General features: G+C 42.6%; 3 protein-coding genes and 1 long non-coding RNA gene across 6 annotated transcripts in view; all 4 read right to left on the bottom strand.

Moving 5' to 3' along the window:
* The window catches only part of LOC121721234, a 28,583-nt gene extending 4,591 nt beyond the window's left edge, over positions 1–23,992 (bottom strand). The window contains exon 1 of the long non-coding RNA XR_006034768.1: positions 23,951–23,992. This is a non-coding gene — a long non-coding RNA (uncharacterized LOC121721234). The remainder of the gene's footprint in view (positions 1–23,950) is intronic.
* Positions 105–3,908, bottom strand: rpz5 (rapunzel 5). 2 transcript variants are annotated; one of them, XM_042107975.1, is made up of 2 exons: positions 3,534–3,908; positions 105–1,818 (listed from the first exon to the last, which is right to left on the bottom strand). In XM_042107975.1, the coding sequence occupies exon 2, from the start codon at positions 1,751–1,753 to the stop codon at positions 572–574; it is 1,182 nt and encodes a 393-aa protein (XP_041963909.1). In that variant the 5' UTR covers positions 1,754–1,818; positions 3,534–3,908; the 3' UTR covers positions 105–571. The 2 variants fall into 2 exon arrangements, with proteins under 2 accessions (XP_041963909.1, XP_041963910.1); XM_042107976.1 differs by lacking the exon at positions 3,534–3,908 and adding an exon at positions 2,938–3,431.
* Positions 13,234–17,444, bottom strand: rpz3 (rapunzel 3). Of its 2 annotated transcripts, XM_042107973.1 has the most exons (3): positions 17,387–17,444; positions 16,828–16,962; positions 13,234–16,365 (listed from the first exon to the last, which is right to left on the bottom strand). In XM_042107973.1, exon 3 carries the CDS (start codon positions 16,360–16,362, stop codon positions 15,178–15,180), a length of 1,185 nt encoding a protein of 394 aa, XP_041963907.1. In that variant the 5' UTR covers positions 16,363–16,365; positions 16,828–16,962; positions 17,387–17,444; the 3' UTR covers positions 13,234–15,177. The 2 variants fall into 2 exon arrangements, with proteins under 2 accessions (XP_041963907.1, XP_041963908.1); XM_042107974.1 differs by lacking the exons at positions 16,828–16,962; positions 17,387–17,444 and adding an exon at positions 16,487–16,762.
* LOC121721224 (serine/threonine-protein kinase pim-1-like) lies at positions 19,435–23,416 on the bottom strand. The gene is made up of 8 exons (XM_042107972.1): positions 23,321–23,416; positions 22,551–22,895; positions 22,340–22,434; positions 22,196–22,246; positions 21,423–21,801; positions 21,154–21,330; positions 20,800–20,929; positions 19,435–20,387 (listed from the first exon to the last, which is right to left on the bottom strand). Exons 1-7 carry the CDS (start codon positions 23,352–23,354, stop codon positions 20,823–20,825), a joined length of 1,188 nt encoding a protein of 395 aa, XP_041963906.1. The 5' UTR covers positions 23,355–23,416; the 3' UTR covers positions 19,435–20,387; positions 20,800–20,822.
* Positions 23,993–25,736: the final 1,744 nt, after the last annotated feature.

Raw genomic sequence — 25,736 nt, forward strand, 5'->3', positions numbered from 1 at the left:
CATTTATCACGTTATGACCAAGAGTAAAATTGTTCAGATGGCTGTTAACTACAAATGAAGCTAGGCCTAGCCTATATATTAAAAGTAAAAACATATTCATCAAGTACCTGTTTTATGACATTTATTGTTGGTTTTGAGTTTAACTTGATCAATGCTGTCTGCTGAAAAGCAGTTACAAGTAGTACACAATATGATGAAAATATGAACATATTTGGAGATATTTGACATCTTTATGGTATTTGATGTCAAATATTAAAAGTATAAAATTAGTTTTTAGCTTCTCATTACTTTCTTGAAAGCAAGCATCTTTTTGCAATTTAGTTCTATGAATCAAGTTTGATCAAGTTTTTAAAGTAGTGTATACATGCTCTTTGTCCATTCATAATGATTAAAAATGTATGAACACATGTCACCATGAAATCAATCAAAAAAAAAAAGAAAGACAAAGTATCTCAAGTCAAGAGTTGCTATACATCCAACTGTCTTACATATTCAAAGAATAACATTTATGACACAGGTATGAAAAACTGAACTGATTTCCGCATTTGTGATACCTCTCAGTGCAACTAGGCTACTCTGAATGGATACATAAGTAGGCCCTTTTGTGTATCCCATAATAATAGCATTCTGGCTGAAAGTTGTTAGTCTCCTCTACTTTCTTATATCGGCTCACGGCATGCACCAAACAGTTGGGCTGGCTGCCACACAAGGCCTGGGCCACAGACACCATGTTGCCCTTCAACTTCTGTTTCTCAATCTGATCCTGCAGGTGGTTCTTGTTGATAGGCTTTGGATCCGCGCTGAACGAAACCACCACCCGGATGTTGTTTTGGGTCAAGAGGTCAAAAAAGTTACCACCCCCACCACTGCCATGGTACTTCTTGCCAGCCAGCCAATTCCAGAAAAATATTCCACTGTGATTGAAAACTCGGATGGACCAGGAAACCCAGTCATACTTCCTGGTGAGGATCACCAGAAGAGATTTGGTGAATTCCGGGTCAACGCTGCCTGGTTTGTCCAGGAGCTCACGCTCTACATCCATCTTGGCCTGGACAGCGAAGTTCTGCGTGCAGTCGTCCACTGCGGCCTTCATGCGGTTCTCCACATCCTCCATCCGATCCTGCCACTTCTTGACCATGTCCTCTCCAATGACTCCGTCTTTCAGGGAAGCATGGCCCATGACTGCGATGATGCCCATGACGAACAGCTTCTTGACTCGGGCGCAGAACTCCTCCACCGCCCTCCTGCCCCGCTGCTCTGTGTTCAGCACCGTTTCCAGCATGGGGTCCCCGGAAATGTTCTCGCCGGTGACGGCGTTGTACAAGGCGTCCAGGTTCAAGTCCCGATCCGTGTTCTCAAAGTGGCTGATGAATTTCTCCTTCTTCTTCTCCTTGAACTTGGGCTTGGCATTGATGAAGTCTTGAAACTTCTCATACTGGCTGATTATCTGCGCCTCGCGGTCAAAGTTCTGCTTGTTCATGCTGCTCCGCTGCAGCTCCAGGGCGATCTTGCCGATTTCATCCTGTATGCCCTCCAGCTTCTGGTTGACCTTCTCAAACTGCTCAGTCAAGTACCGTGCCTCTTTCCCATCAGGGTTACTGAGGATCTCTGCGGAGGCCACAAACACAGCTTCCAGGATGGGGTGGAACTGACCCACCGTGGAGGCCAGCACCTCACAGCCTTGGCCCATGATCTCCACTCCTTTCTCAATCTTGTCCCTGTTCTCCAGGACCCATTCTTCGACACGATTCATTATGCACCACAATTAAAAAGGGGGCTCGATTTGCCTCCTTTTTCAGCTCAGTGATGTCTGAAATCCTGTAAGGGAGAGAGAAGATGCAAAACGAACATCATCCAAACTGCGGTGAAAATGAAAATCAATGGCTAAGATCAATAGACATTTCAAATGGATAGATTGAGTTTCGCATAGGTCACATGGGTTAAATATAATCCAACACAAACTGGACCTTTGAGATCAAATCTTTGAGACCAAATATCAACCATCAATAAAACACAAAGAAGAAAACACACACGCTTCACATTTAAAACACAGCCAAGTAAACTGGCTTTTGATCAAGTGACAGTGGTACAGGATTTGTCAGAACTTGTTGGAGTCGCCTAGCCACACCCTTTGAGCAAATAGAAATGACAGGAACAGATAAGGACCCTGGTGTAATTGGGCTCATCCAAACTATATGTTAAGATCAATTTATTTTGAAGTTCATAGCAACACAAACTGAACATAAAATGGTGGCTATGTTCTCATAGTGATGGCAGAGTTGCGCAACACTCAATGCAGGACTTTTCAAAAGACAATTTATGGCCCAAACAATAACCAGGCACTAGAGCAAACACAGATGTCCTTAACATGGCTGAAAGGGGAAGACTTTTACACTTATGAACATTTCAGGACGTTTCTGGGTAGTTTAAATACACAGGGGAGATGAGCTCACACACATATCTCATTTCCCTGGGCTCTATATTCACTACAGAAAAAGGCACACCCTGATCTGAGAAACCCTTTCCCACTGCACTTGAATGAAAACCACTCTCTGTCCAGTGCCATGTTAACACTTAAAGCCCCATGGAGTATAAGTATAAGTATATACTGTATACTCTACAGATGCATTGGAAAAGATGGAGTAATTAAAAAAAATTGCCCACAGCAATATCATGTGAAATACAAGTAAAAATTAACAATATTATTTATTTTGTACTTGTACTCTATTCTAATCTAATCTAATCTAATCTAATACCAATTATGCCCTTTACCAAGGTCAAGGGGAACTTCAAAAGCAGTCATGTGAGGTTGAGATTGATTACCGACATCATATCTATACTTACACTGCTTTAAAATGGTATATACTTTTTCTTTAACCCCTTTGTGTTGAAACTGCATTATGATCTCAGAAATATTTGGAGGAGAAACATACTTACTGAATAAAAGATCCTGATTTTGGCTTTGTTATTTCAAGTCTTCTTTTGAAAATATGGTCACTTTGACCATCAGCTTCACAAAAAAATGGGAGTAGAAAATGTCCTCGTAAATCTAGCATCTAATTAATTTGATCATTCATCTGATCGGATAAAAAATAAAATGTGCCACATCTCTTTGCAGTATGAAAGAGAAAAAATCCAAACTGCGCATTATAGCTCATTCCACTGAGACCAACACAAGCCCACACAACACAGCACCACATCCCTGTGCCATAATCCAGCTGTATTTTCACACAGCATGACAAACCCTGTGGCAGTCAATATTGATTTAACAACAACATCCTGCAACTGAGCAGCCTATAATCAGCTCATTATGCTCCAACAACACTTCTTGCTTGTCAACAGAGACATGTGTCATTTATTTCATTTAGTGATTAAGATTTTTTTGTTTTATCCAATGTTTAGAACTCATTGCCATATTTGTATCACCCACAGTGACAGGAAAGATGACTAGATAACACATTTCCTTGTGTAATTAAAATACAGATAGGATTAAGTTATCAGAAAAATTAAATATGCCTTTTTAGAGGACTCACCACAATTCCTGAAAAATGTTGCCACTGAGGTGTTCTCCGACAGATCTCAGCTGTGCCTCTGAGCAACAGCCTCCCAGGGCTGGGATGTATATATAGACTCCCCTCAGTATGGCACTCCCCCTTCAGATTGCCTCCTTCCCCTCCAAGCATTCCATGGAACCCTGTCTAGGATGATAGGCAGAGACGGAGACTGATAACATCCTGTAAACACTCTCCCTGGAGAGTGAGAGAACGCAGCACATTCACACAGCAGAGCATCTGAAAAAAAAAGAAGCAGAAAAAAAAACTGGCTGGCTAACGGGAGCCCCTTCTGCAAGGGCACGCAGCAGAATCACAAAATCCTGCCTTGTTGAGTCTCCACTGAAGTTGCCATGGCCACATGTCTGGACTTAAGAAAGGGAAAAGATATGCTGCAGTGACATACTGTAGTTCCAAACTCGTGACATCACAATGCTTTGGCATGTTACACAGTGCACAGCTTTTCCATATGTACACAGGAGATTTTCATATCTTTGAATATGCAAAGCAGAAAATTCTGCTCTGCTTGAAACTGTGATGTGTACTGTTTTGTCGACCCTCCTTTGCCTACTTCTTTATTCATGTTTAGTTATGTCAAAGGATGCATTTAGACATTGCTGTGAGGGGGTGGAGAATGCTCTCAATCAGTTATGCCACAACAGTCAGGGCTTAGTGAAAGACGCCACTGTCTCTCCATCCCCAGCAATGAACGAAACACTGAGCCATAGCCTTTGTTCAGCCTCTCACTGTGTGACCCATTAGCTGCTATGACTAATCACTACAGTCCAACAAGGATGGAGGGAAGACCGGACGTGGTCTGTGGCTATTGGTCCGCAAAGGCACTGGCAAGCCGTGCAATATGTGGGCGCGCTTTGGGTTTGCTTGTGTCTGTCGTGTCGCTGCTAGATCTCGCACTATGCTAACTCGTTACCATCAGAACTGTGATCATGCCCTCGCAGTAGCACAGCGGTATGTGGTGGCGTGATGGGTGGCACAAGCTGGTGTGGGGTAAACACCCCCTGGCTCGCCTTAGTGCGACAAATGAGAGCTCCATATGGTGATATAGTATACGTATAATGCATAGTATATGGTCATGCCTGCTCTGCAGATCAGTTTTATCTATCTATCTATCTATCTATCTATCTATCTATCTATCTATCTATCTATATACTGTATGGCTTATTATTTAAGAATTTGTGTATTTTATTTGGTATTCTAACTCATTGCATTGTATTGCTGTTAAATTGTATTTTATTATATAACTAGTGCATACTGCAATTACATGATTATACTCTCATCATGCCAGCAAAGTCTTTGGGTGATTCTAGATCAGATATTATCATTATGTGGACTCAAAGTTTACAGTGCAAAGGTCAGCCCTGCAGATGAAATACAATTCAATGTGATTGCCAGTATGGCATGAAAGGGACTGCGTTGGCATGTGTTGTTTTTGCATTCGCAGCAGCAGAAGAATGGAATGCATTAAGTTAATGACAACCAGGTGAACTAGGTGTGCCAGACGAGAAACTGTTTGCACCACATCTGGAGTGTCTGTGCTTTGCCAAATGATCGCCCTCCTCATTCAGGTTGCTTGTGACCGTTAACTGGAATTACCCACTTTAATGTTCATGTCAGTATTCATTTGAAATAAAGTAAACAAAAGAGTAAGGTGATTATGTTGGGCATTTGCACATTTGCCTTGTATGCGTAATTAGACAAAAAAAAACATTCTGTATTTCCTACATTTTGTAAGTTATTTGTAAGAATAAGCTGAGTGTTTGAACAGTGAATCATATTGGATCTTTGACATTGCCAGTCCTACAGTTTCCTGCTGCCACAAGATGTCACTTTAGTTCAACCAGCAGACGTCCTAAATCCCTCTCTCTTGTGGATACAATTCTACATAATCTAAAAAAAAACATTTGTTAGGGTTTACTTTTCCCCTGATTGTTGCAAGACAACTGACTCAAGACATGATAAATCTGACATGAACATCTGAGCATCTCGCCTGCCTCCAAATTGCATTTAGGAACAGTTACTATTTCCTGGAGAAAGTCTAACAGCAGAGATGACTTATGGGTCTTTAGAACATGAGCGTGCTGGGGCGAGTCTGCAATAAGCAGAGTGTGATTAACATAAGCCCTGAGATCACAGGTGTGGGAACCAGCCATGCACCTGCATTAAGTGCAATTGACCGTTAAAAGGGAAACAGGTTCACCTGCTGCCACTGCAGTGGATCCACGTTTGCATTAGTGGATAGATATTTGTTTCCAGAGTTTAAACTGTGGATATATGTATTTATAGTGGTATAAATCATACATGATATTGCAATAATCATTTCTGTGCTGTAACAAATAAACAAAGGCAAAATTGTGTTAGCTTTAGAAGGTAAGTATGAGATGACTGGTACAGTGTCAGGGATGGATTACTGCATGGGCCTACCGGGCCCAGGCCCAGAGGCCCATGGGGTCAGGGGGCCCTAAAGCCCAAGCCTTTGCAGGGAATCATTGCCTCAATATCAACAAATCAGGATGTAGGCTATGAATCTGATTGAATTTAGTATTGGCCATCCCCAAAAAGCACCAAAATACAGGAAATCACATCAAACAAATTAAAAAAATTCTGGGGGAGGACCCCCAAACCCCCCCTCCCACATATACAACAATAAGTGGGGGGCCCTTAATACATCTGGGCCCAGGGGCCCAAAAGTTCATAATCCGCCCATGTACAGTGTAGATGAGACAAAATATCAATATTATTGTCAATATATCCTATTGTTTTTGCAATACATTATTGGACCACCAAATATTGATATTACATTCATGCATGGACATAAGCATAAATGCTGAAATGTGTCTAGAAATATTTTTGCTAATTTTGAATTATTTGTAGATTTCTGTGGAGGCACTAAGCTAAAATGCTGTACTCTGCACACTGTTTCAAGTATATTGTGAAATGCAGTGAATACATTATTCCAGATGTTTGCATTATTATCGTTATCTTGGGCAAAGTATCTTAACTGTATCGATTCGTGAGTTACTCTGTGATTCCAAGCTCTAACTCAGAGTACATGTGGCCTTGGTAACAACTTGAAGATTAAAACAATGTTATATGAGAATGTACTGATAGACCGATTTTGTGACAGGTCGTCAGTCTCCTTTGACTTGGGGCTCCATTAATGTGGGAGAAATTTAAGAGGGGCTTTCAGTCTCCCGCTGAAAAGCAACGGTGTCAATGTTTTCACAGATGAAGTGACCTCAAGATGACCAATAGGAAACCCAGATTTCCTTGGGGAAATATCTGTGTGGCCCTGGTGAAGGTGAACATCAACCACTGTTCTAACTGTGAATCACCAATGAGGTAAACACACTGTCTCATGGAGTCCACTACATTTGCATACAGAAACTAAACTGTTTTGGACTATATGTCCACATGTCTCTACATGCTTTTCACAGTTCCAAGTGAAATCGAGGAATCTTATTTTAAGGTGGGCTGTCCAGTTATGACATGAATAGGCTACTTTCTTGAACCTTAACATAACATGCTAGTGGCATTTGGTTTACATTTACAATCATTTACTAAAATAGTGCGGATGAAGCTCCACTTCTTGAGCATTAACAGAGGGTTCAGTCCGTAAAACTGTAGTCACCAAAAACAGAGCATGTCTGCCATAAACCGCTGGTGTGACAGCATTGTCCTTGAACATGTTAGAACATGCCTCAGGATCTGAGGAGGCAGATGTTTCCAGGTCAAAGAGATCCTGGTGCTGAGTGAGTCAATGGGGAAACTCCAGTTACACCGTGCGGGAGGGCCAGGGATCGCTGTGCATGCCAAAATTATGGTGTTCACTATTCCCTCGGTAGACAGACAGCCTGAGAGGAAGCTGTGGAGAAAGATAACTCATGAACTCAAGAGGAAATCTTTTGTGAAATCATTTTGTGGCCTGAATCTCACTTACAGATTTTTTTCCCTGCACTTTCAATCCCAAATATGAACTGTGTGCTGTGTGTCCAATCACTGACAGCACTGAGGGGAATCCCTGCTCAGTTCAGCTCAGCCCTTGTGATCATACTGTGATGTTTGATTTTCACTCCCATTATTTTGGCATAAAGGGATGAACAATGACTCCTGAATGGGGTTTCAAATAGAAAATATTAACTGTGAATGCAAAGATTCAAAGAGTTTCTCTGTGTTTCAGTATGACTTATTGTCCTACATCATGGTTTTGGAATTTAACCTTGCCAAATCCAGTACATGATTGTTGATAAACAAACATTACCCATACTTTTGTGAAATCAAGGGAATTCTTAATACTTATTTCAACACACACATGCTGTTGTCATATTGTACTGTAATTGGTAATATGTAGAAGAAAGCCCTGCACTGGCATATGTTGTATTTTCCCGAGATTTGATTCCAGTGCCACAGTGCTCCAGTGATAACTCATCTCTAATGCAGCAGTGGTGTCTGAAGCAACCTCCCTTCTTTGAATACTTTGTTTTCTTGGAATTAATAACAGTCACATTTGTGCCGGGCACTGCACCCGCACCTTGGCAACGGCTCCTGGGGGAGGAGAGGATGATTTGTCCCACTTTTGCATGATCCCATCACCCAGGTCACCCTCTCCTACACAAACACGCTACTTCTCTTCTTAGTTGCTCTGCATTGGCTTCCTATAGAATTAAATTCAGAATTCAATTCAAACCCCTTACTCTGGCCTGTAGGACTCTAACTGGATCTGCTCCTTGCTATTTCAATTCCATGATCCAGCTCTACATCCCCAATCCCCCACTGCGGTCCTGTGATGAGCATCTGTTTTCCACCAGCCATAAATGGTACAGTAGGAGGTCAAATTCAAGACTCTTTTCCTCCATGGTTCCAAATTGGTGGAATGAGTTGCCTGGAGTTCTGCGTTCCTGTGATAGTTTTGGATCATTCAAGAGGGGTCTAAAGACTTATCTATTCAATTATGTTTTGTATATTTAGGGTATTTGTTTATTTTCATCATTGATTATATGACATTATTGCAACGTTATTATTACTATTTTGCTAAATGTTGGCTTACCAACTTACTGTTCATTTTAATTATTGTAAGGTTCTGTAAGTCGCTTTGGACAAAAACGTCTGCTAAATACAACAACCATAACCATAACCATAACTATAGCCATAAACACGTCTTGCATCAGCACCCAGCCCTGCTACTGCCTGCTGTCCCCTCCCCTGCGCTGCTCTCCTCTGGGCTGGGCCACACCTCAGCAAAGATACTCAGGTTAATGAGTGTGGAAGTGGCTCATCCTGTTGAGGAAAATAAGCTTCCAGACATTTAACCTTACAATGATGAAAAATAATTTTCTGGTATGATGTCGCATTTTGTGTATCTTGTCTTGTCTCGTCTCAGGTATTTAACCGGCTTTGTTTACAATTTGCAGGCCTTGAAAGAGGCCCTGAAAGACACATATTCCTAATCCCAAGAATGCTCAGGAATCCTGGGAAACATCTCAAAGCATTATTTCTTCTAAATAAAAAGAGCTTAATGCACCTTCTATCAAAATTTTGCTATTTTTGTGCTATTTTTGCAAAACATTCTAAAACATATAGGTTTAAATAAGACTCTACAGTGTCATCGTAGTAGTTCTGGAAGTGCATTCCACATCAGTATGCAGTGCACATAGCACAGCCAGTAGAGACAGTTCTTGAATCCAAATCCTCAATAAGACCAACAGAACCAATCTGTTAGACGCTTTAGATCAATACAAATCCACGCAGGACAAGAGAAAACAGAGGAGTATTCACACACTGCAAGATGTCATTGATTGGACACAAATTTACATTAGTCTCTATGCCCCTATACAAAACAAGGAAATAATCTTCTACCTTTAGGCTAAATGCAAATGTTGTGCTTAATTTAAATCCCACCATGTTGAAGCTGCAGGATTTCCTCTGTTTGTGACATCACTCTCTTTGCATTAGGGAGAGAAGAGCACATGTTATAGTGAAAAGTATGTAAGGGATAATGTATTATGTAAGGGATAATGTATAGAACGCCGGTCATTACTGGGAAAATAAGTCCCGACAGGGCGAACCGGACCCCGACCCGCAGCGGAGGGGTTTTGTTCCGCCCTGAAGGGACTTATTTTCACAGTAATGACCGGCGTTCTATACATTATCCCGCTTATTATACGGCTACTTGCCAAAACGAAATAATAAACTCCCCACGATATGACTTTAGCCTACATAACCTAGCCTATTTGTTACCGTTCATCGTGGCATTTGCTGAGAAACAAATAGTTCGCAACAACACACGCTGAACTTGAATCAAACATTCTTGAGAACACAGCTGATCAACCGTCTGCTTTCACGTTTGAATGAAGTTCCAGTCCTTGCATAGTGATATGAAAGACATTAATCAGAAGCACAAAACCCGTTGCCATTGACAGCGGTGATTAAATGCTTTGCCGGTTATTTATGTAGATTTAACATAGGCCCGAACGTTGGGAAGGCCCATTCATGTGAATGGAACTTTCTGCAGCACTCTGAAGAGCCGTGTAATAAATAAAAGTAAGGGATAATGTATTATACTGTCTGCCAGTCATCATTGGGAAGTAAGTGCCGACAGAGCGAACAGGACCCCGATGCGGAGACATATAGCAATGTTATTATACTCATTAGAGGTGAATAGTGAAATGTAAAAATTCTCTCCATTGACTCACACTACATGACCATTGATCAATATTGTGTGCTTCGCTGAAGAGCCGCATTTGTATAACATGGTTTACATTTCACCAAGGCTAAGCAGGGTTCGCATAGTTTATCCTTTGTTTACGGTTATTGTTTTCAGGAATTGGTTGGACATAAAAAAAACTGCAATGTTATACTCATTAGAGGTGAATGGTGAAATATAGTAACAAATCTCTCCATCGACAGTGCATGACATAATTGAAAATGCCCACAGTGTCACTTTAAATGAGTAATCTGGTGTTCCATTTAAGAGAACCGATATCATTGATAATCTTTGATCAATATAAGTGCATTAAAATAAATAATTAATTAAAATACTAATTCCAATTGCTTGTGGATTTCCTGCATGTCAGTTTTACTCAGTCCCACATTGCTTCACCATTCACACGGTCTGGTGGGAAGAACCTATTTACCTAATAGTACTATTCACTTCAGTGAAATACAGTGGGCCATTTTTAAATAGGTCACACAAATGTTTCAGTATGCTGTCTGAACAGAGCATAAACAAGAGAGTGGTGTGTGTGTGTGCGAGGGAATGAGAGATAGAGAGAGAGAGAGAGAGAGAGAGAGAGAGCAAGAGAGAGAGAGATAGCACACCTCACAAGAGAGAAATTACAAGGGAGCCGGTACAGAGATCAATATACCGATTACAACTTTAATTTGCTAATGGTTTTGTGGACAGAAGTGTAGCAGCAAGCGTACAGGTTATTTATAGCTTTTTAAAGGGACCTGTCTGCCACATTACTGTCTGAAACTAATATTTTTGAATGTTGCAGAGCTCCGGTGTCAGGAAATGAAAGTCCAGCTATTGCTTCCTGTTTGGAGGAGTTCATTGCTCACAGCTGTGGTGTTTCCTAATCTTCCATTGCCCCCCTCCTGTCCTTTCTCATGCATTCACTCTCCCTGCCCCTCCCCCCCGGGACAGTCCCAGCATGGCCCCATGCACTAAAACCCACTCCGACACGCTCGGATGTGGCCACACCTGATCACTCTTTCCTACTTTAAACATATTTCTCTTTCACTCTTTCACTTTAAAACTATACAGACTTTCCAGAATACAGTAATATGCTGTAAAACGCTTCGTATCTTTCGTAGACGGGGTGTGTTGGTTTATGTTTGCTGTGGTGGGCATCTCTGCTACTGCAAGGGCCTGCGCTGACAAGACAGGCTGATATACTGCAGTTGCGAAGGACAGGAACTCACGGCGGGAGAGAATGGAAGGGGGGATGGTTTGGCTCGTCTTCAAGAAATAAGGAGAGGAGAGAAAACGGGAGAGAGAGAAACAAGGAGGAGTATAACTAGAATAGGATAGGGAAGGGAGAGATAGAAAAGAGGGGGAGTGTGTGTGTGTTTGTATGTGTGTGTGAGAGAGGGAGAGAGAGAGAGACAGAGAAATCAAGTAAGTGAGTGAGAGAGAGAGAGAGAGAGAGAGAGATTCCTGTGTGCTGACGTATGGCAAAAACTGCAGGGGTGCATAGTGTGCAGGGGTTTTTGGGTCAGTGGAAAACACAGAGGTGGGTGAGGGGAAGCATTACACTCCACAGAGGCAGTCTGGGTAACCCGGTGCACACATGAGAAGCATGAGGAGTTACATGGTTGCCATAAAGACGAGAGAGAGCTTATATTTGCCATTAATCTCAAATATTTGGAATAGCTAATGACAAACATGGAATGTCTGACCCTTACTACCCTGTGGGTTCACAGTGAGTGGACCGGAGTTGTGTGACCTTGATGTGTGTGTCCTCGTTCCAAAGCAGGCCTTTGATGGCCAATCTAGAGGGCTTCAGCAGGTCCTCTGCTGTGTGTCACTGAACAAATGTTTTAATGCTTTCTATCAGATTAGCCCACTTAAGCCGCAGGGCCCGGGTCGATGGTCCACTCTGACGGGGAGGTAATGTCATTACCCGCCCAGATCCAGGCAGGCTGGGCCGCCCTGCAATTGATCGACCTCCTCCTGAGGACCACTAATGCTGGCCTCCATAAAAATCACTCATTTGTTTATGAAATATTGATATTGGCTGATACGTCTTATCGGAGGACTTTGGGCCAAGAGGATTTACAGACTTTGGACCAAGAAGAAGAGACACACTAATCACGAGGACACACTAATCATGTGCAGCAAGGGATAAGTTAACAATAACTTAACAAGTTAATGGAGTACTGTGTTACGTCAGAGCAATTACATAATAAAGTAAATAGTAGTGAGTAGGTATACTGTAACTTGAAAGTAGTACAATTATTTTTTTATTATTTTTTTAAGTTTGAGAGACAATACAATTGCTCTCCCATCTGTCCTGTGGTCTGTTGATAAAGTATATTATCAGAATAACAAAGTAGCTCCTCTATCTTCAAATGTCATGCCAAGTGATAGTGATAGGGTAGCTCCTCTATCTTGAAATGTCAGCTCATCTGATAGTGATAAGAAATACATTTAAAATATTTGTCTGATGTAAACCTCTTCTGGAAGGGGCTACAGATAGTCCTACAGATACATAATACTTTTATTTTTCTAATTGAACCTGTGAGTGGACATCAGCCAATTCAGAACATTCAGAGTGTGTACACTGACTCCGGGCTCCACCAGCTACACCACTTCACCAAAACCTTGTTGATCTGTTTGTTGATAGCGCCCTCTGTCTCCTAAAGGCATTAAAGCAGCTTCACTCTTAAACTGACATGAGAAAACATTCCTCTCATAACTCATTTGCCTTCACCACAAAACAGGCAGCAGCAAAGCCACAACCTCCAGTTTGATGTCCAACATGTGGGCATGTGAGCAGTGACAGTGAGGATTCTGGCGTGGCTATAGAAAAGCCTTTATCAGGGATAAGAGCTTCATGGATCAATAACTGCAGCCAGGGCTCTGCCCACATGACCACTAATGAATTCAGGAGTTTCCAGCACGGTGTGTCTAATGGTCCATCTGATTTTTTTAATAATAACACTCGCACAAAGTGTTGTTTCTGGTTAACATACACATGCTTAGAAATCTGAGACATGTGTAAAGATTCACATACATAACATAATATATAATATAAATATAATGAAGCTGGCATTTCTATAGCAAGTCCGACCAGATGATGCAACAGTGACAGTGGTGTTTGCATGCAGTGGATATGAAATAGCACACATGTGTTGAAAATGATCTTCATGGTAGTTGTAGTCTATTGTTAAATATTCAGGTCATCATAGTGGTCATTGTGTTTAGTTTCACTACAAATATTCACAAGACATTCTCAACAGCTTCTTGATCTCTGGACATTTCAAATGAGGATTGGAAGACACTGCAAGAGTTTTACCACATGATTGTCACTACATGCATTTAAATGTTATTATTCCCCCCATTTCCAAGGGTTTACTGCACATACTCCTTTCAATTTAAATGACTGACAAGACAGGGAGCAGTATGGCCACTCCGACAACATTTAACGCCTCCTATTACAGACCCTGCAGCATAGATTTTGACACCATTGATTTACAACCGTGTGGTGCAGAAGCCCCGGTCTCTCTCTCTCTCTCTCTCTCTCTCTCTCTCTTTCTCTCTCTTTCTCCAGGCTAAGTTATGATGGATGGACCCCCTCCACTCCCCACCTCTAACATGCCTAACGAGTTATTGTACAATGCTGAGCACAGCACTTCGGAGCTTGTCTTTTTTATATTAGCAGTGCAAAAGGTTACTCGCAATCTATTACAGTATGGTGTACTGAGGCTCTGGTTTGAATATGCTGACTTATGTGCAAAAGCCAGTGATTAAATTACAAGCCGCTCTGAGTGGTGTTTGTGGCCACCAAAGAGATTTAATAGCAATATATGTCAACAGTTGTTTGCAAATTCTGTTTACACAAAACATGCTGCGCAAAATAGGCACCAGATATTCAATTACAGGAGGAGGGTGAGTGGAGGATGTAGGGTTCAGCAGAGTGAACAGCGCAATAGGACGCTCAGTTGAAGTGTTAAAGGAAATGCTATAAAAGCTAATGTGACTTGTTTAATTGAAAAAAGTAAATGACTGTTAGGCTTTGATTACATGCAGGGCATTTAATTAAAGGCATTTGAGCCTCAAAAGACAGTTTTAATGTGTAAAATAGGATTACATTAATTAAAGTTTTCATATACAAAATGTTTCTCTATGCTGAGGATAATATTTGTTACACACAGATGAAATGGATGTCAGTCTTTGGTCGTTTGAGATACTGAGTGAAGTGTAGCCTACTGAGTGCAGACACAGTCATCTGGGCTTATGGAGCCAGCAATGATTGTTTTCACGGTCCACAGATCCGCTTCCAGGCCCCCTTTCACCGTGGCGGTGGTAAGTAGGGCAAGCTGGAGTCGTACGGGGCCAGAACAGAAGGGCACTTTTGATAGGCCCATTTCCGTGAGAATGGTCTCTCTGGAGTTAGAGCTCTCTTCCTCCTGCTGTTGAACTCACTGTCACGACGCAGAATTTCAAATCACTCAAGAAGCGCTCTACAGGGTTAGCATGTGGAAAGAAGGCTGTTGCTGCCATTATACGAGGTAAAGTGCACTTGTTTTAAAATGGCTGATCTCACTATTTGAAGAGGAGAGATGTGCATATGACCATCATGTTCAGATTAAAGATGTACACATTACATATTTATGAGGTGTTGTCTTTACTATGCTATATTTTATTTTCTATATATAATAACTATAAGAAATGTCTTTTAGCAAGTCTGCAACTGAATACTTGAATGCTTTTTTAGTTAGGAAATAAATTAAGGCCAACATGAAATACTGTTATTGTTAGTCCATACATTTGCACACATATAAAGCCATACTCACAATGTTGGCTTGCGAAAAAATGACCATTTAAACCACTAATCTGGACTACAAGTTAACAAGTCGAAGCAAAGTTCTGTCAACAGCTGCCTTACTCTGAGTGAATACAAAGAGACACATTTTTGTGCCTCTCCCAGTAATGGCAGTCTTCCGGAAAGTTCCAAGCAGCACAGCTCTCCTTGTGGCGACTGATGGCGTGGACCACAAACCCGGCCAGCTGCTTCTGTAGGGCCTCCACCACTGCCTTGGCATCCGCCCTCTTCGCCGGCCCTGCCATCAGCTCCTGGATGCTCTCCTTGGGCACCGGCTGGGGACAGCAGCTGTAGGAGACCACCAGGTTGGTGTCGTTCACCTGCAGCACGTCAAACCAGCCCTGCCCACTCACCAGATGGAAGGTCTCCCCGGCCCTCCAGTTGCGGTAGCTGCTCCCGGAGTGGTTGATCACGCGGACAGACCAGCTGACCCAGTCATACTTCCGGACCAGGAAGTCCCGCAGCTCCTCGGCTACGTCCTGGAGGTTCTTGCTCTCCTTCTCCTTGACCAGCCTCTGGGCATCCAGGCACGCCTGCTCAGGGAACGCTGTCACGCACGCCTCGATGGCAGCTTTCATTTTGGTCTCAACCTCCTGGATTTTGCCGCTCCACTCCTGAATCTTTTCCTGCTCTTCTTCCTCCCCTTGGCTGAGGGCACAGTAGCCGAACAAGGCAATCAATCCCAGGCAGAAGAGCTCCTTCATCCGCACACAAAAGTCCTCCAGGACCCTCCTGTTGCGAGCCTCGTACCTCTCTACCACCTCCAGGATGGATTCGCCAAACGTGTTGGTGCCCATGAGTGCATCATGGAGGACACAGAGGTTCTTCTCCCCTCCTGTTTTGCTGAAGTGCTCCAAGAACAACCTCCTCTTGACCTCGCGGAACTGGGGTTTTGCCTCCAGGATGTCAACATATTTGCGGAACTGGTTGCGTAGGTTTTCCTCAACTGAAAAGTACTGGGTGTCCAGCCGGCCCTTCTTAATCTCACAGTCGATGTCCTCCAGTTGAGAAGAGAGGACGTCCAGCTGGTTTCGCACGACCAAGAACTGCTCCTTTACATAAAACACTTCTTTACTCTGCACGTTGTCCAGGGCAAGGCGGAGGACGGGGGCGGCGGCCTCGCAGAGAGGAAAGAGCTCCCCCACAGTGCTGGCTAGCACCTCTGCCCCTCTCTCAAACATCTCCATCACTGCTTCAATGGCCTCTTTTTTCTGGGCCACCACTTTCTCAAGCTGACTCGGCATTTCCTGCAAAAACACCCATGTGAAAAATCAAAGTTAGTAAATAACACATTTGAATGGCACATATTTCACATATATAAGAGGTAGCTCCGCTAATCTTTAAGTATTGTTTTAACAAATAACAAACCTTAACCCCTTTACCTCCCCTTTAATCATCTTTAAAATCCCACTTACTAGTCTGCGAATGACTTCAGTCAACTAGCATTGTCTTAACACTTCAGTAGCCCTGTATCAATATTTTTTGATAGTAGCCTATTTGAATTTTATGCATATAGTCAACACCTCATACATTGAAAATGAAGTGTACTTAGCTTGATGGGTGTAATTTCGTTGTCGCGGGAGACCCACTTTAAATTTACATCCATTTTTTAATCCGCATATCCAGGACACACCTTGAAAACCGCTGTTTACCTCTGAGCCCCTATGACACATACACCCGCATCACATCATCCGATAACAACGCCATACCTGCAATATTATCGTACAGCAACTCTTGTCACGCCTGGCCGGGAGCTGGGAACAGCTGCTAGTCCACAAGTTCTACAAAAATTTCCCACAGTCTTTGGGTTTAACACAGATTCTGGCAGGAGTGACGATACAAATCTGTGATGAGAAAGAGGGGGAGTAGAGGGGCAAAGGGAGAGAGAGAGAGACAGAGACAGAGAGAGAGAAAGAGAGAGAGTGAGACAGAGAGAGGGGGGGGGGTGAGAGAGAATGTGCTTGAGCGCGTGCTGTGGACAGACATTTTTGGAAACACCTCGCGTCGATGTTTTTCTTTTATCATACATGACGTTCTGGCTTATTTGCTTAGTTAATTGGAATAAACTAGGATTTTTTTCTTCACATACTAACCGACATACTGACGTTCCACCCACGGTCAGAAAATGGTTAAATAAGTGCGCACATTGCGCAGTGCTCATTAGGCGCCTCTTCTGATGACCAGTGCGGGAATCAGCTCAAAAGACGGTGAGTCATACACATAATAACACATTCATGTGGATTGTAAGTAAAATATGTTGTGACGTACCTGAGGGGCCTGGGAACAGATATATCCATCTATTCATGTAGCAGATCTTCAGGAGTGAGCTGCTATATTTAGTGATTTAAATGCATCACATGTGCATTATATGTTTGTGTACCTTTGAAAGCAATATATGGCTTGCTTATCTGATTTTTGTCAATTGACATCAAAATCAATAGTGATATTTCACTTTTGTCCACTTCATCTTGTAATGTCATGTTCAAATTAATCCATAAACGAAAGAACTATTGCCCGCTACATTGATGTTTCTGAAGGTTATGTTTCAAAATATTATAATTATCAGTGTATTTTAAATACGTTGGTTGTGGGAACCAAAAGAGGTGGGGCGGTAGTAATGCTCGTGCTGTAGGCTTATGTTGCGTTAAGGTGTGTTTCTTGCTCACTTAGCTCAAACAAAATACTTAATTCGTTGCAGTGTAGTTGACACTATATCGAAATTATTACTAAACAATGCACTGAAACATCAAAACATCATGTGTACTTTACCGGAAGATTCAGTTTACGCACAGATATGTGAAATGGAAACAGAAAATCTCTACGTAGCCTGCTGTGAATTCAATGTCTCTTTTGGGACAATATTTTTTTAGGGACAACCCACTCTCTCTAGAGCAAGCTCAAGGCAATGCGTAACCGTGCGTAATTGTTCGGGTTGGAGAGTAGGCGCCACGGTCCATCATAAAGATATGCATGACTTCAAAGCACCTTTGATGACATATGATGACATGTCTCTTTGTTAAAATAATAATTCAGCCTTGGGTTTACCTTTTCCTCCTATTTAAGCTATAGAAGACCTGTTATTCTTGTCGCAATAAGGGCATTCCTCAGGAACTTAATCAACAATGAGGAGGAATGTCTGAAAATGCTTGTATGTCCATGTTGTTTTGTCTGCTATGAGGATTACCGAAGTCTGTGGGTAATCAGCGCTAAACAATTGAAAAGAAGTATGTGAAGACAACCCAACCACTAAGCTACTGATGTTTTTAAAAGCCCAGCTGCTCAGCTTACATCGAAATTGACAGCATGAATCAATCTTCTCAAATCCACTAATCCAGACAACAGGGTGTGTGAAGAAATCGGAATATTCTCAGCATACCTGTTTCACAGCGCAAAGTGTCTACTACGTCAGATAAAAGGGTGACTCAAAATAGCTCTGTGAAAACAATCTTCCCAGGCTTCATTGACACCTAGTGGAGGAGAAATGCACATGTCACCTGGACTGGCTCTGGCATGCTGCCATCCAATTGTGTTGACCCGTGCACTTAAAATGTGTCAGAGAAGATTTTATTTCTAAACAGACTAAATGCTAAATAATAGGTAAATTAGACAAATTATGACCAATTAGTGTAATATATAATATGTAATAGTGTAATCAAACTGTTAAATCAAGAAAAGTACAAACTGATTCAAAATGATTGAATGTATGTCCTTTATTTATGTACATAAATATAGAACTAGAACTTTTTATTTATTATTTTTGATTTCTCCTCCATCTATCTACCCATGTCCTTGATGGCCTAGGCTTTCTGCCCCCCCCCCCACCACCACCCCTATCCCCAACACACACACAAAAAAAACACACACACTTACATCATCACTGTCATCATCACACATACATACAGCACACTGCTTGCTACAGTAAGCCTCTGCCCACTGCTGCACACTGCCCCCCCCTACATACACAGCACATTGTCTTCAGGATCTTCTCCAACACACATCCTCTACATACTTACAGCACACTGCCCCCACCTACCCACACACACACACAGTCACTGCTCCACTCCCCTCCCGCCCACACACACATCTTCACTGTCATCACTCACAAACATCATACATACAGTACTCTGCTTGCAATAGTAAGTCCCTTCACCATACTTGCAGTACACTGCCCCCCCCCCCCCTGTATGGTAGGCTGACACCATACATAATTTCACTGCATTTCTTACTTCCAGTAACTATATACAATAAACTTCCTTGTATCCTTGTATCCTTGTATATTGATAATAATATCTCATGCAGAATGACAAAAGTCCTTCAACAGTTAATGTATCTTTATTTAAGTCCAATGCTGGAGGAGGCATCTGTAGAGGTAAACAAATGTCCAGATTCCATCATCATGTGTAAGATCCCTGCTGCTCAACACAGGTCCAATGTTGGGGAGACAATCCCTATCCTGTGTCCATGGAAATCCATCCCTATCAATGATTGTTCGTATAGGGCCAGTGAGAAAGCTCAGTCTATATCACCCTGTCCCACTGAGTCTGCTTTGAAGTTGTGTGCAGATGATATAGATGATGACCCTAAGTTTAACTGAGCTGCACTCCTGGATGGTATGTGTATTAGTCTACTGTATCAGAAGGAGTAAGAGAGCCAGCAAACAAACCCCAGGCCCTGGTCATCTAGTTCAGCTCAAGGCCCTGGTCATCTAGTGCAACTCAAGGACCTGGTCATCTAGTTCAGCTCAAGGCTCTAGTGGTCTTGTGGAACTCAAGGCCCTGGTCATCTAGCGAAACTCAAGGCACTGGTGGTCTAGCGGAACTCAAGGCCCTGGTGGTCTAGCGGAACTCAAGGCACTGGTGGTCTAGCGAAACTCAAGGCCTTGGTGGTCTAGCGAAGCTCAAGGCCCTGGTGGTCTATAGCGGAACTCAAGGCACTGGTGGCCTAGCGAAATTCAAGGCTGTGGTGGTCTAGCGAAACTCAAGGCTCGGTGGTCTAGTGGAACTTAAGGCCCTGGTGGTCTAGTGCAATTCAAGGCTCTGGTGGTCTATAGCGGAACTCAAGGCCTTGGTGGCCTAGCGAAATTCATGGCTGTGGTGGTCTAGCGAAACTCAAGGCCCTGGTGGTCTAGTGGAACTCAAGGCCCTGGTGGTCTAGTGGAACTCAAGGCCCTCATGGTCTAGTGCAACTAAAGGTCCTGGTGGCCTAGTGGATGCTGGTGTCAAAGAGTAGCTTCACTTGTGGTGTGACCCTTCCCTGTTCAACTCTGAAGCTGTAGGGGAAAAAAACAGTTGGTTCATATGAATGCTGCTGCTATACAGTATGTCAATCCAAATCTTAGATGAGAGTTAAGTATAGTATAAGCATACTCTTTTGATCCCGTGGGAAATTTGGTCTCTGCATTTATCCCAATACGTGAATTAGTGAAACACACTGCACACAGTGAACACACACTAATCCCGGCGCAGTGAGCTGCCTGCAACAACAGCGGGGAGCAGTGAGGGGTTTGGTGCCTTGCTCAAGGGCACTTCAGCCGTGGCATACCGGTTCAGGTTTCGAACCGGCAACCCTCCGGTTACAAGTCCGAAGCGCTAACCAGTAGGCCACGGCTGCCCCATGATGAGCAGTTAGATGAGAAACAGGTAGTTTTTTGATTCACTAATTACACAACATTCATACTTTACCTCCTCTCTCTGCTTGTGGTATCTTAAAACAGGTTCTGTCCTGACAGCCAGCTGTGTGTTAGAATGTCCTCCAGGACTGGTCTGTCAAGGGGGTTCGTGCTCATACACCAATTGATGAGGTCATGGCACTCTACACAGAAAGGTCAGACCAGATGAGGGGTGTTATGATTTGTTGCAATTTAACATCAGACCTATTACAAACATAGTAAGGGAATGGTATTGAGATGGATTGGGATTGGCCGCTGAATCAGCAAACAGCCTCAAAGTCAGTCTCAACGCAATGAAAAATGAAGCTGGGACTCACAAACAGGGAAAAAATCCTATACTTTTTAGATGCTTTTACTACTTCCTTACCTTTGGACAGACCCGCAGTAAACTTTGGCTGATTGAGAATGGTTTCTCCTCTGCTTTTAAATGGCAAGTCACCACAGACCAGATCAAAGAGTAGCACTCCCAGAGACCATGTGGTGGCAGGGCAAGCCTCGTAACTCCCATTCAGAAAATACTCGGGTGGACAGTATGCCCAGGTGCCTGAGAAATGGGAGGACAAAGTGACAGAACATCTCATAACTGATCTCCCCCTTTGACATTTCATTTTTCAGTAGTTATTTTTGCAAACTTACCAGCAAAGTTACAATAGGGGCTGTTTTGGTAGAGATCCCCACAGCCAAAATCTATAAGTTTCACTGTCCAATCATTGAGGTTGACCAGGATATTTTCTGATTTCACATCGCGGTGGAAAACGCCACAATTGCGGCAGTGAATCAGGGCTTCAACAACCTGCCTCATGATCTGCCTGGCTTGTATCTCAGATAATCGGCCATCAAACATCCCGAGGAAATCAAAGAGGTCGGAACAGGGACTGGGGCGCTCCAAGACCAGTATGTAGTGGAGAGGCTCTTCAAACCAGTCCAGCAGCTTCAGGACATTAAGGCATGATGACGGCTTAGAGACCATAGTCATCAGGGCCACCTCCAGAGGAAGACGCCTGCCATCACCATGCTAGACAGAAGCAAGAAAAAAACTTTTAGGAAAACAAGATGGTGGTCACTGCACAAAGATGGAGCCATATCACTAGCTATTTTTGGTGTTTGGATAGTGTTTTGAACTTACAAGGATACAATTGGGATTGGGGGGGGGGGGGGGGGGGGGCACCAACAAGGAGCACCCAAGAGCAACAGGGGCAAGGAAAAACTCCCTTACCAAGGAAGAAACCTTGGGCAGATCCACGGCTCAAGGGGCTAACCCAACTGCCAGGGGTCTTGGTGTGTGTGTTGGGGGGATGACAGGAGAGATGGGATAGTGTGCTGTGTACAGTATGTGGGGAGAGAGCAGTGTGCAATATGTGTGTTGAAGAAGCTTCCTTAAATCATTCAATAGCTGAAGTCATACTTACCATGATAATGTATTTTTTTGCTTTAGTTTTTTGGATGTACTTAATGGCCACCTATAAGGATAAACAAAAATACTATAGTTATATATACTATAGGCATTAACTCTAAGTTACTGATGGAAAACATAAAAAAGAAGCAAGTCTCACCTCTTGTCCATCAGACTTCCTTATTCCTGCATAGACAGATCCGCATCCTCCAGAACCCAGCAGCTCTCCAACTGAGTAGCTGGAAGTGAAGGTTGCTGCACAGACAATACAGGACATGCTCAGTAACATGTCAGCATACCCAGTGCTACTATTTTGGTTGGTCACCTTGACTAAGATGAATCACTTTAGCTGGCTCACCCTGACCTCTTACCTTGGGGGGGTTCAGCACATCTCCTCTTTGCATCTGATGAGGTCACTGCAGAGACTCCATCACCTGCTGCCTGAGCAGCGGGTCTCCTTGGTGGCTGGACCTCAGCTCCTTCATTAGAACTGAACTCCCTCTTGCGCTTTGGTACAGCGGACCCTGACCTTGCGGGGGGCGCAGGCTGTGGCAGTGGGCAATACTGGCCAGGCCTCTTCCTGCTGTTTACCTTCTGATCCTTGGGGCTACCCTGACTGGCCTGGCAGGTTGAGTCTGAGGTGATTGCTGGCCTTGGGCTGGATTGATCAGGGTAACTGGTGGCAGGCTTTGGGCCTTGTACCAGCTTAGTTTTAGCTAAAGCAAGCAGATGACAGTGGCACATATCAATGATCGTCTATAGTGAATTGGTTTTTGTGATATTAATATTATAGTTTGATAATATTAGGATATCTTACTAATACAGTAATTCAGATTTGGTGCTTAATAGTGGGCTGGTCTATATGTTTTCAAGGCTTTGGGAAACTGTCAATGTTGAAGCTTTTGAAATTGGCCAGTTATTGTCTAAGGCCTTAAACATAAATTAAACCTAACCACAGTTGAAACATTAACCACATGGATAAAAGGCCAAGACAACAGTTATCTAAAATGAAAATGTGGATAAAATAATTGGCTAAATGAGAACAAATTAATACATTATTTAAATAACCTATTAACTAACCTATTAAATGATTAGTTTAGTAATTTAATAATTAGATTAATTTGTAATTCTTTATATTTACCTGGATAGGTTTTTCGACGTTTTCGAAACGGCATGTCAATACAATATGAGAGATGAGACAATATGAAAATACGTGTGAACTGATCGGCGCAAACCATGAAATGAGGAAAGTTGTTACTTTGTGAATTCTATAGCGGAACGCTCTAGAATCTTTAGGCGAATACAAACCATCGCTATGCAACGTCTCTCAGTATTCGATAGACCTGTCTCATTATGCTATGTCCGTTCATTATTGTAGGCCCAGGCTCGACATTAACGTCACAAATGTTGAATGTCGCCAAGTACAATTGTAATCTTCCCTCAAGTTTAACCTTTTTTCTTTTTGTGGTCCAAGTCCATAAAAGGTCCGCAAGTTTTTAGAAATGCACTTTAGTATTGACTGAATGTACGTTATTGTTTATTATTGCTTTTCCCCCTCATTTTCATTGTTTATTTTATTAGGCTATTGATTGAATTGACATTGTTTTTTATTGCTATTCTCCTATTCCGTTACATTTAAGTATAGTTTTGTATGTCACTTTGGACAAAAGCGTATCCATAACCATAACCATAACCACTTTATGTTGTTGGAAAACAACAAAGGCTACTTATATTCCTGTAATCCTAGATAGCTTGTAATGTCACGTCTGACGTTAAAGCAACACCAAAGAACGTTCCTTGTCGCACGCACGCTATTTGTTTATCCAGCACCGGCTTTGCAAATAACGATGTCCACAGACAAGGTAGAATATGTTGCATGATTTATGAAAGTACGATGTATTGCGACATCAGATGCAAGTCAAATTTGTAGTTTCTTATGTCTCATTCCATCGAACTACAGATCCGCTACCCGATCTGGCAAACTTACCGTGCGGTTATAGCCGATAGAGGGCCGCAAAGCGACTGCAGAAGTGCTGTTCACCCTGTTACAGGTTGATGAACCACTGAAACGATTTTGGAAACATTATTTTAAGGTAGGCCTACAAAAAAAAACTCTTTGGTGTTGCTTTAACAATAGCCTCAAGTGTATTAGGGAATTATTGCAGCCACTCTCCCCTGGCCATTATAACATACCTGTCAACACTCCCGTTTTTCCCGGGTTTCTCCCGTATTTCAAGGTCATCTCCCAGCACCCTCCCGTTTTCTTATTTCTCCCGGAAAACTCCCGTAATTTCCATGGCCCTCAAACTTCATTTTAAAATCATTGATGCATTCAGGTTGCAAGATTGTGTATGAAATACACCCTACACATACAAGATCACTTAGTTTCAATTTCAACCGTTTTGTCATAGGCTAAAACCTGGCAACCCAAAACCCAAATTAGGAAGCGGGTGCCAACTGCGCAGCCTGAGTCTCGTCATAAGCAAGCGGGCTAGATGAATGGCCTACTCCAGAACTAGCTGTTGTGAAATTGTTGGAAATTTAATTGATTAACACATCACATAAACTGTCATTAAGTGTTGTTGATACACTGAACTTGTTCCCTTGGAACCAAATCTGACAGCAAGCAGCTTTGGAGTTTTGGAAGTAGGCTGCAGGCAGGCAGCTGGTGGATACATAACTGGCATGCGTAAGGTAAGGGTAAGGTAAAAGCAACGACCGAAATGCAGTGTTGAAACACGTGTATGAAACGTATTAAATATGCAAACACAGATCCGGTATAAACACTGACCCCCCCCCCCCCCCGAAAAAAAATCTCCCGTTTTTGGAAAGCTAAATGTAGACAGGTATGCATTATAAAACAGAAAAAGATCCTTAACCTTAAGTCTTTTCTCTCTTTCAGTGATTTAGAAATTCTCATCCATGCCTTTATTTCCTCAAGGCTTGATTACTGCAACTCACATATGTAGGTTTAACTAAATCCACCCTGAAAAGGCTCCAGCTGGTCCAAATGTTGCAGCCAGATTGTTAACTGGATCTAAGTAAGGTGACTCATATCACCAGTGTTGGCTAAGCTGCAGTGGCTTCCTGGAACACAAAATTAATGGAATGGTTTGGAGATGTAGATATGGATAAGCATATGCATAAGCGTCTAGCACTGTAATCGGCTCATTTAGGTGAGAATCTCAGGATTCGCTTGACACATGCAGCAGCCTAAAATAAATTTTAACACTTTGAAATTGACTCAATGAACCAGAGGTTGAGTGCAGACTAAATCATTTTGCTGGTAATGAACCCCCCCCCCCCCCCCTTCCGAGGACAACAACTTTATTTGTTTACTTTTATTCTTTTTTTCCCTATTTTTCAATTGAAATTCAAAATATTTGTTGAAGCCGCTCCGCACCACCACTCACTTATCCTAATATCACAACAATACACAACAGGCAACAGGGCATGACAGACACACAGACAAACAAACAGATCGAAGGACAGATGGACAGGACGTATAAAGGGATATGACAGGGTGACAGCATATGACATGAATGGACGAGACAAGT

This window comes from Alosa sapidissima, chromosome 10 (assembly GCF_018492685.1).
Source record: "Alosa sapidissima isolate fAloSap1 chromosome 10, fAloSap1.pri, whole genome shotgun sequence".
Lineage (NCBI taxonomy): Eukaryota > Metazoa > Chordata > Actinopteri > Clupeiformes > Clupeidae > Alosa > Alosa sapidissima.